Source organism: Psammomys obesus, unplaced genomic scaffold (genome assembly GCF_907164565.1).
Source record: "Psammomys obesus unplaced genomic scaffold, mPsaObe1.curated_primary_1811, whole genome shotgun sequence".
Classification (NCBI taxonomy): domain Eukaryota; kingdom Metazoa; phylum Chordata; class Mammalia; order Rodentia; family Muridae; genus Psammomys; species Psammomys obesus.
This window is the reverse complement of record NW_026589732.1, coordinates 436189-447265: the sequence shown is the minus strand read 5'-3', so window position 1 is coordinate 447265 and position 11077 is coordinate 436189. Positions and strand designations below refer to the sequence as shown.

At 47.2% G+C, this 11077-nt stretch overlaps 1 protein-coding gene across 1 annotated transcript; it reads right to left on the bottom strand.

Annotated features, from left to right (window-relative positions):
• Window positions 1–8309: 8309 nt before the first annotated feature.
• Window positions 8310–10076, bottom strand: Ccin (calicin). The gene has a single exon (XM_055605420.1). The coding sequence runs from the start codon at window positions 10074–10076 to the stop codon at window positions 8310–8312; it is 1767 nt and encodes a 588-aa protein (XP_055461395.1).
• Window positions 10077–11077: the final 1001 nt, after the last annotated feature.

Sequence of the window (11077 nt, the reverse complement as noted above, 5' to 3'; positions counted from 1 at the left end):
CTGGAGAAGATGGCTTAGAGGTTAAGAGCACTGGCTGCTCTTCCAGAGGACCTGAGTTTAATTCCTAGCACCCACAAGGCAGCTCACAACGGTTTGTACCTCTTGTACCGGGATATCTGACAGCCTCCAAGAGACGTACATGCAGTCAAATCACCAATGCACATAAAATAAAAATAAGTTATTTAAAAAGAGTGCATTTAAAAGAAATCTACCTTAAAAAACAATCTTGGCTTCTTTGTGGTTTTCCTCTTATCACATGACCTCTAACTCATCCATTATTTAATGTCATCTTTCATGTTATGGCAGAGCCAGGGGTCCCTTGCCATACACTAATATCATGCTGTTAGAACTTAATGGCTACCAGAATCCCGAGTCCCCCGTCCTCCACGAAATATTTTCTTTACATATTATTACTGTCCATTGTTGTTCCAGTATCAGTGAGATGGCTTCTGGGTAAAGGTGCTTGCCATCAAACCTTATGATCTGAGTTCAGTCCCAGGGACACACACGCTGGAAGGAGAGAACCAGCTTCATCAACGTGTCCTTTGACCTCTACACGTGCACTCTGCATGTGCCTTCCCTCTGCACACACAAAATAAAAATTAAAAAAAAATTTTAAATGGACTAATAGAGGATACTAGAGAGTGCTCAGGAATGTGATTTGGTTAGATTGTAGGAAGAAATCAGGAGACCAGGCACACAGAGGTAGAAGTATATTGTAACAAATCACGAAAGGCCTGAGTATCAAGGGGGGAGTGTTTACTTGTAGAGGCTTGAGGTGGCTTTAAGCAAGCCGTGATCTGGCCTGAGCCCCTGGTTTGGAAGAGTATCTACAGCTTCCCAGGGAAAGCCCAGGGAGAGTTCTGAAAGAGTGGAACCTGCCACAGGGTTGAAGAGGGAGGTGAGTGGCCAAAGACAACTGACACATACTGTTTTAAAACTTTTATTTACGTTTCTTATCTCGTTCTCCCCCCTCCACCCCAATCCCTTACAACCCCCCAACACCAGGTAGGAGAGAGAAAGGGATAGTGGGAGAGGGGGCACAGTTCTTTTAGCTGCTTCCTGCTGGATAGGGTTATTGGGTTCCTTGGAGCCAGTCCAGTCTTTGTTTCAGGAGATCTCCAACTTCTTGTCTCACAACAGCAACCAGGGGGGCAACAAGGGGCAACAGGGTTTCTCTGTGTAGCCCTGGCTGTCCTGGAACTCACTCTGTAGACCAGGGTGGCCTCAAACTCACAGAGATCCTTTGCCTATGCCTCCCATGTGCTGGGATTAAAGGCATCCACCACTGTGCCCAGCTCCATCCCATTTTTTGAGACCCCGTTTCTCAGTGAATCTGGAGTAGGCTGGCTTGACCATTGAGCCCTCAGGACCCACCTGTCTCTGCCTTGCCCGGCACTGGACTGACAGATGAGCATTACCACAGCCAGGAGTTACAGTACTCGGGATGAGAACTCAGGCCCTCATGTTTGTGCAGCAGGTAGTTTACTGACTGGCTGATCCACGAACCCAAACCTGTGTTGCTTCTAGTGGGATCTCAGGGTCTGGAAATAGCTCAGCCATTGAGAGCACTGGTGGCTCTCATAGAGGACCAGAGTTTGGTTCCCAGCACCAACATCAGGTGGTACACAACCACCTGTACCTCCGTCTTCAGGGGATCCAACCCTTTCTTCTGGCCTCTGTGAGCACCTGCACACATGTGAACTACACACACACTTTTGTAATTTTAAAAATATATTTAATGGAGCAGAGTCAGGTGGATCTCTATGAGTTCCTAGACAGGGCTACTCAATGAGACTGTTTTTAAAAAACTAAACTAAACTAAATTTGAGATCTGCCTTCACTAAAAATACCAGTGAATGGTGATGTGGTTCATTGGTAAAACTCTTGCCTAGAATGTGGGAGGCCCCAGGTTTTATCTCCAACACAGCAGAAAGGAAAGCCCTTGAGATAAAGGCATTTCAGACCCTCACTTGTGTTCTAGCATGCATTCCGCCATTGTACTTGACTTCTGAACTCTGTCTTACTAGAATTTTTTGTGCGCTTTGCCTGTTACTGATCCATCCCCTTCCTATCTCCCCTCTTTGGTAGTTTGAGAGAGAAGTTCCCTCTGTGGTCCATGTTGGCCCTGAACTCAAGGCCATTTTCCTCCTTTAGCTTCCTGAATGCTGGGATTACCAGTGTTGACCACCACATTCTATTGATCCTTCTTTTAAAAAACATCTATGGTTATAAAGCTCTAATTGTTAAAATTTTTGTGGTGGGGATTGGAGATAGCATTACAAGGACCTTAGTAGGCCCCTGGACCTTAGCACATCCGACTCCATGATGGAAGTACCACAGCTAGAATCAAAACAAAGACCTAATTCATCAAAGTCCATATAGTTCTTGGAAAGCCTCTAAATGTACTAACCTTGCCTTTTGGCTTCTGTAGTTCTGCTTTTGGCTAACAGGTTTTGTTAACCGAAGCATGTACAACTCAGAACATGGTTTTTGTACTTAAAAGCTCACCCGAGAAAGTCTCAGGGCTAGACTAAGATCCTGAACACCCAGTGTGCTTTCTGGCTGGCTAGTAAAGATTTTCTGTTGGTTTAAACCCATGTCCTAGCAGTCTTATCTGGCGGATTCCCCACATTTCCACCTACAGTGCACATTTCATCAGAGGTACATAATATACGAGAAACATAATAACAAGTTGTAGCAAAAAGCCACCTGTAGTGGGTCTTTTTCTTAACTCTACTTTATGTGGGCTGTTTAGTCCTCTACCTCCTTTCCACCAATCCCCAAACTTTTAAGTAGGTGAGAAACAAGGTTAGTGGGTAGAGAGGGCCCAGACCTCTTTACTTCTCCTGGCTGTTTAGGGTCAGGGGTTCTCTTAGGGCTCTATACCAATCTCCACCAACTGCAGATGCAGCCAGCATCTCCTCCACACACCGCTGTGCCCCAAAGCATCTCTCTATCTGTCTGCCTCAAACTGTCACGCCATCTCTGATCTCTTTCCAAACTGCTCCATGCCACACACCAACACAGAATGCCAGCACTGATCACCACTTAACACCATCCAGTCTCTTTTTTGGCCTCATATTTATACTCTCCATCCTACACGCCCCTCTCTGTGCAGCACGTGGAAGGCCATTACAAACTGGCAAAGATCACACCCCGCATCTTAATTGTCATTAACAGGTATGGACAAACTATAGCCCAATTAAAATCCCACATTTGGGATTAAAACAAAAGCATTTTTACATAATATACAAAGAAACCAAAACTTCCATTATGACAAGAAGCTATTAAATGTAATTTATATGTACATTCCTGTCTTAAAGGTATGGATAACCTGTATTTTCTCCATTGTTGTGTACTGATCATCTCAAAACTCGGCACCTTCATAACAAACATCATTTCATGTGGTCTCTAAGGCCAGAGCTCCAGATGAGCTTAGCCAGAGCTTAGCTGTGGCTCAGGGGCTCTTCTGAGGCTGGAGTCAAGCTGTTGATCAGAGCTTTAGCCCTTGAAACTTTGACTGAGGCAGGACAAGACTCAGACAGTACAGAACTTGGCATTCCTCAGAGTGAGTGATGCACATGAGAATGACTGACACAGAACTCATGATCATTTTAAAACAGCTTTATTGAGATAGAATTTACATGCCCTACCATGCTTTTATTTAGTCAGAGGCTTTTAATCTATTAGTGGTGTGCAATTACAAGCATGACCACCACGTCCAGAGGAAGACCTTAGCCTTTGACAGTGGCTGCTTCAAACCCCTCCAGCCCTGGGCAACCACTGTCTACAGGATCTCACTCTGCAGGCCCGCCTACAACTCTCTATACAGCCAGGAACAACCTCTTACTCCTGATGCTCCTGCCTCCACCTCCCAATTGCTGGGATTACAGGCCTGTGCCACCAGCTGTGGCCATCACTGAACGTTTTAACCTTAAACTCAGCAGGTTAAGGTGCTTGTCAAGCCTGACAGCTTTGATTCCTGGGACCCACATGGTGGAAGGAGAAAACTGACTCCTGAAGGTGGCCCTCTATGATTCCCACAAGTGTGATTGTGCACACATACACACACAACACAGAATCAGTGTAATAAAATTTTAAAGCCCTTGTATTGGTAACAAGATACAGAAACTTTATGGGCCAGATGTAGTAGTTCACAACCATAATCCCAACATTGGAAGGCTGAAGCAGGAGGATATCTACTCATTCAAGGACAATCTGGAGCATATTGTGAGAACCTATCTCAAAAAAAACAAACAATGAGAATTATAATTGACTATTTTTCTCACCACTAAATGCAATGTTATATTAAAATATCACACATATGCAAAAACATTATTCATCTTTATTATTGAAAACTTTGATCTTCATTACTTTGAAAACTTCTTTAAAATGGCATATATTCCTCAACTAATTATACGGATTTAGCACAATCTTGATAAGAAACAAAACTACAAGCCAGGCCTTGTGGCTCATGCCTATAATCCCAGCACTCTAGAGTGGCAGAGGCAGGCTGATCACTGTGAGTTTGGGGACAGCCTGGTCAACAAATCTAGTCAGAGACAGCAGCCAAGGCTACACAGATACACAGAGAAACCCTGTCTCAAAAAACCAAAAAAAAAAAAAAAAAAAAAAAAAAAAAGAAAGAAAGAAAGAAAGAAAGAAAGAAAGAAAGAAAGAAAGAAAACCACAGACTAGTATCACTGGAAAAGCTCTAGATGACAGACCTAGATGACATAAGCACATTCCTGGTCGTGACTATTTAATGAAGCTATCAAAGCATCGCAGAGTTCATGGAATAGATAAATCTGAAGGCTGACTCTGGTGGCAAGAGAGATGGCTCACTCCTTAAAAGTCTTTGCTGCGCTTTCAGAGGACCAGAGTTCTGTTCCATTCACAGCACTCGCACCACCTGGCTCACAATTGCCTGTAACTCCAGCTCCAAGGGATCTACAGCCTCTGTGGGCACCTTCATACATATGCATAAGTAAAGCTTTTTTTAATCTAGAAAAATCCCACAAAACAAGACGAACAAAATGTGCACACACACACACACACACGGTCAGGTGTGGTAGTACACACCTTTAATTCCAGTACCCGGGAGGCAGCCCTGGCTGTCCTGGAACTTGGTCTGTAGAGCAGGCTGGCCTTGAACCCACAGAGATCTGCCGGCCTCCGCCTCCCGAGATGCAGGTGCACATGAGCTGCATGAGCGTCTTCGTACACGAAATGTCCAAAACGGGGGACGCCACAGTGACGGAAAACAGACCCGTGACTAGGACTGAGGAGCTGAGGTTCAAGGGTGAGCAAAAAGTTGCAGGCATTTTTTTTTCTTTTTGAGGCAGTGTGTGTGTGTGGGGGGGGAGTGTTTGACAAAATGTCTCTCTCTATATAACCTATATAACCTAGAATTATGCAAATCAGCCTGACCTTGAACTTCTGGCAAACTCTTGTCTTAGTGTGGGGGTGCCAGACTACAGGTGTGGGGCACCATGCCCAGGGTTCAGTGTTTCTTTCTAGGATAGACTATATTCTAAAGTTGTGGTGATGACTACGCAGCTGTGTGAACGACTAAGAACCAAATAGTTGCATACTTTAAAAATATAAATTATTATTTGAAATGTGGTCTCAGTGTGTAGTCCCAGGTGACTTGAAACTAGCTCTGTTGACCAGCTGGCCTCAAATTCACAGAGACCCACCCGCCTCTGCTTCCCAAGTGCGTTGCATAAAAATCATTTACCACTAACATCAACTTTTTTTTTTTGACAGCGTTCTTATGCAATCCAGGCTTTTTTCAAACTTGCTTTTGTTCACAACTTGTAGTTGTGAATGACTGAACTTCCAATCCTCCCAACTCTAGGAAATACGGGAGTCACAGCTGTGCACCACCACACCCCAAAAGCTGCATAGCTTTTGTTTACTGGTTGGGCTTTGGTTTGGTTTGTTTTATGTCTCTTGGTGTTTTGCTTGCTTGTCTGTGTGTCTGTCTATGTACTATGTGTATTGTGTACTGTGCCTGTGGAGGCCAGAAGGAGGGCTGCAGATGCTAAGATCTGAAGCTATAGATGGTTGTGAGCCACTATGTGTTTTCTGTGAGTAGAACTTGGGTCCTCTGCAAGAGGAGAGGTGAGCTTATCTCTCTAGCTTCCTTTCTGAAACAGGGTCTCTCCCCTGAAGCTCAGCCAGGCCTGAGACCCAGCATGTAACCCAGGCTTACCTTTAACTGCTGAGAATATAGACTTGAGCCACTGTGTCCTGCTAAACTGTATATTTTAAATCAGTCAACTGGAGGGAATGTAAATTATTTTTTCATAAAGTTTTTAAAAACACATCAACATTTCATTCTGCTGCATTTCTAAACAACGAAATTTGTACCAAAATACTCCATTTTTCAAATTCCAGACTTTATATCTTAACAGAGATCTAAAGAGGTAAATTAGAAAAAGATAAGAAATTCTTTAGGTAATTGATTTAAAAGACCTTCTTGACACCGGGTTTTTACCCTTCTGTGGCACCCTGGGGCAGTGTATCTTGGGAATATCTGGACAAAGCAAAGCTCACCTTTTAGCGAGGTAATTCTGATCCAGGTGTGGGAATGCACACCTGTAATCCCTGGATTAGAGACTATAAATGAGATACTAGGTGAAGGCAAGAGGATCATGGCTTCACATCAGCCTCAGCTATGTAGTGAGTTCCTGAAAGACCTGAGCTACAGAGAGACCCTGTGACAGAAAGGGGGGGGGGCGGTGGAGGAAATATCAACACTCCAATCCTGGAGACTGTCTGTCCTAGGCATTCCACTCTTTAAGGGGCTAGAGAGATGGCTCAGTGGTTAAGAGCACTGTCTGCTCTTCCTATAGGTCCTGAGTTCAATTCCCAGCCACCACATGGTGGCTTACAACCATCTGTAATAGAATCCATTTCCCTCTTAACAAACAAACAAACAAACAAACAAAAAAGGAAAAATAAAAGCACAAACCCTCCACATTTTAGGTAGACAGTCTCACTACTGTTATAGAAAAGAAAATTAAGGATATAAGTTACCCAGAATAACCTAGTGGGTGCTTAAACTGGTACTCTAACCATGTCACCTGGTCCTCATTATGTCACCTGCAAGCTTCACTCCACTAGAGAGACGGATTTTTCTTTACTGACAACCCCTGATCAAAGCTCACATTCCTGGAGAAAGTTCTCTGTGAACCTTGACTTTTCTACTGGAAGCAGCTGTACGTAATCCTCAGCTCTTCCCCACAAGTGAGAACAAACCACACACAATAGGCTGCTGACCCAGGGTGTCCCTCAGCTTGCCCACAGGCCTCCTTCCTCCCCAGCCCACGAGGGTTGGGTTCTTTCCTGCCTCCCCAGAAACCTGAAGCATGCTAGTACTGGAGGAGCCCACAGCATCACAACTTCAAGCACAGGATATGTGCCTGTCTAGCAGATGGAGGAATAACCACAGGGGTTGAGATTAGGGGGGTTTGGAAGAACCTTAATCCCTGCCCTAAAGCACCAAGTATTCTTTTTCCTGCCTCAGGTTAGAGACCTCCAATGCTGGAGTAACTAAAGAAAAAAATCTACCCACTGCAAGACAAGTCCCTGAGAGATGTTGCCACCCACCAACCAGAGACTCCATGCTAGTCTCTGTCCATTACCTCCAGTGAGACAGAAACCCTGGCTTCTCCCCACTGGGAGTGAAAGAATAAAGCCCTAGCATAATGCTGGCAACACTATTTTGCAAGACTGGAGCAGTGCAGGGTCAGCGGCAAGGCGGGACAGATGCCCAACAGCAGGATATCTGCGGTTGGGCGCCTGAAACATCCGTCTTCCCGCCTTCTCTGTTCCGGCTACGTGACTCAGTTCACGTCCATCTTCCCGCCTTCTCTGTTTCGAATATGTGACCTAACTATGGCTTTGTTCAAACCGCCCAATCAGATCCCTGTAACTATGCTTCTCACTTCTGTAACCGTGCTTCTTGCTCCCGAGCCCTATAAAAACCCGTCACCCCAACCAAGAGGCGCGCAAGTCTTCCGAAAGGCTTTGTCGCCCTGGGTACCCGTGTATCGAAATAAACCTCTTGCAGCTTGCATCCGAAGGCTGGTTTCGCTGTTCCTTGGAAAGCGGGGTCTCCCCGTCTAGAGAGGCTCGACCGGGAGTCTTTCAGGAGCATCCTTGGCTCAGAGCCCCACTTCCAGACCCACGCATTGACTACTACTAAAAGGAACCCAAAGGCCACATTCCTCTCTTGCTCTCTCTCATTAAACTGTGAATAATAATGCATTTACTTATTCTCCTACTTAATAAGTTGTTTAAATTCTTTGAAGAATCTTGCAAGGTAGCTTGGCTAGACAACAGGCGGGACAGTCCAGTGCCTCAGGTGGGGAGGCGAGGGTCTTCCATTCACCTATCTTTTGGTCCAGTAAGTAAGCATTAGGATTGATGGTATAGTCCTTTGTCTGGACATCGCTGGCTGTGGTGACACCCCCACATACAAATACCTTGTTGTCTCCGATGGAGCAGATAGCATGGGACACGTCTAAGGGACAGCCATTGGGTAGCAGAGGAACTGAGCTCGTTGACTTGTTGGCCTTTATCTTCTGTAAGTTGATTTCCACGCTCTGCCGGTGGCTGTGCACACGGAGAATGTTGTCTTGATGGAAAGAGAGCAGGGGCCGGTGGTTGAACTCGATGGGGAAAGTGATACACTGGACCACTTCCCCTGTGTTGGTGTCAAAGCAGTCCACCACACCAACCCGGGAGATGTAGCCCTTCACCAGGCATCGCCCAGTGACAATGTACAGGTTCCAGTCACCCTTGGTGATCACTGCCGTGCCGTCCATCGGGATGCTCATCTTCCCCGCCAGACACCAGGCTTCCTTGCGCTCATCGTAGCGATAGATGTTGGAGACATAGCGGCGTGGGGCGATGCTCCCGCCCACTGAGTAAACTGTGCCGCCACAGGTCACCATGGTGTGGAAGACAAGCCCCATGGGCAGGTCAGGCAGCTTGGTCCAGGAGTTGTCGTCCATGTCATACCGCCAGGCCGTCTTCAGTCCCGAGATCTGTTCCGTGGTGCCGCCGGATATGTAGATGTAGCGGCCCGCAGCCGTAGCACTGAGCGCCGCTGCCCGGTAGGGCATCTCTGAGAGCTTCAGCCACAGGTTCTCCTGGATGATATATGCAAACACGCCATCGTTGAACTTGCCATGGGCCTTCTGGCCGCCAAGGATGACCACTGAATCAAGCAGGGCCCCTTTCCGCTGGTAGCTCAGCAGGCTGCATGGCCGTTCCTGCTTTCGGTCCACCAGGACGCTCTCGATCAAGGTCGCGTGGGCGGAGTTGTTCTCCAAGCCCACCAGCTTGTTGCTGGCAAACATCAGCGTCTTGTTGGAGACAGCGTTGAGGTTGATGTAATTGAAGAACTTCTTGAAGTATTTTTCCCGCTCCTCCTTCCGGAAGTACACCCAGTTGATGAGTGCACTGAGAGCCTGGTCCTCGTTGAGCACGTGAAGGTTTTCATCGCGGAGCAGGCGGCCGAAGATGACAGGGGGGCAGCGCATGAAGTGCATGGAGCCCTCGGGACTGGCCCAGAAGTGGAAGTTGTCCCGAATGCCGGAGTAGGCCAAGTCTGACACTTCTTTGAGCTCGAACAGCTCAGCCAAGAAGAGGTAGCGCAAGCAGTTGGCCCGGCGGATGGACTTAATGAGGAAGTCGTTGCAGTGGATCCACAGGCGCGGGGTGTTGAAATACTGCGCGCCGCGAAGCAGCTCTTCCACGTTCTGCTCGGAGATCACCACCTTGCCGCTGTAGAAGTAGTCCAGAAGCTGGTCCACGGTGCTTGGGCTCAGGTAGTTGGGGTCAATGGTGATGAAGAGCTCGTCGGTGGTCTTCATGTCATTGCTGGAGATGAGGCTTTTCACTAGCGGAGAGACGGCAGCCAGCACGTTGCGGTGTGCGAAGAAGATGTGGTGGTCCACAGTCAGGGCCATGTCCCAGTACTCTTTGCGCTTCCTCTGTTTGTTCAAGTTTTGCAGCACAAAGCTGTTGTAGTTTTTCTCCGTGAATTCCAGTTTCATGGTGCTTCTTGTTGGCTGAGACAGATCAATAGCAGGTACTGGAGGACAGAATTTTTCAGGCCTTTTGGGATTTGTACTGATGGTTGTTTGCAGAGCAGCTGACCAGAGAGGAGTGGGGGTGGGAGAGAGGGTGATGTCATAGAATGGTTATCATAATGCAGCTCCCTCCCTCCCCCCAGGCCTTTGTCAAGGCCGTGGGGTTTTTCTCTCCTCACAGCTCCAGAGGAAGCTCAGGAATGGTCCATGGTGTTCACCTTGGGCTTTCAAGCCATGATTCAAGCTTCACCAGGAATGTCAGAGCTGGTTTGGGTGGGGCAGAAGGCAGCTGTGTAGAGCGGAGAGAATGGGGTGGGAGAAGAGGGAAGGAGGTTGCCATTCTCTAGAAGCTTCCCTCTTTAGCAGGAAGGCTGAAGGGCTTCCCAGTGTCCTCGTGGGGCTGGGCTCCTTTTACTCCTCCAGAAAGCGGGCACCACCCAGTTTCCACGGTCTGACTGATTCTTAGGCTCTAAAAGCTCTTTCTTACCAAGGTTCCTGAACACCTGAGAAGACAAAACCCTTTGGCCTCTGGCCTCTGTAGTCAGGGTACCGTTTTCATTCAAAATGGAGAAGCGGTGACACTCACTGCAGCAGAAATGGAAGGGCCAGTCAGCCCCAGGGAGATAGGAGCTCTTGGAAATGCCCTGCTCCAGATTTCTAAGTATCCTGGGGACAACCCGGGAAGCTTCTACCCAGAGTTAGACCAGTTGGCTCAGGCCTCAAATCCCTCTTTTGTGAGATGGGAATAACACTCGCTTTAAAGCAAGTTTAAATGAATAAATAACTGGATAGCAGTGGGCACAGTACTTAGCTTGTAGCAAAAGTTCAAATAAATGGCAACTGTTGTTTCTTAGTATTACCGCAGTAAATGGGTGGTGGGAGGTTGTGGGCATCCCCGAGGCTCTTGGCGGGTTGCAGAAGCCTGCTTTGGACACGCGGTGGCGCTGCAGGATCACCTCCCGGGC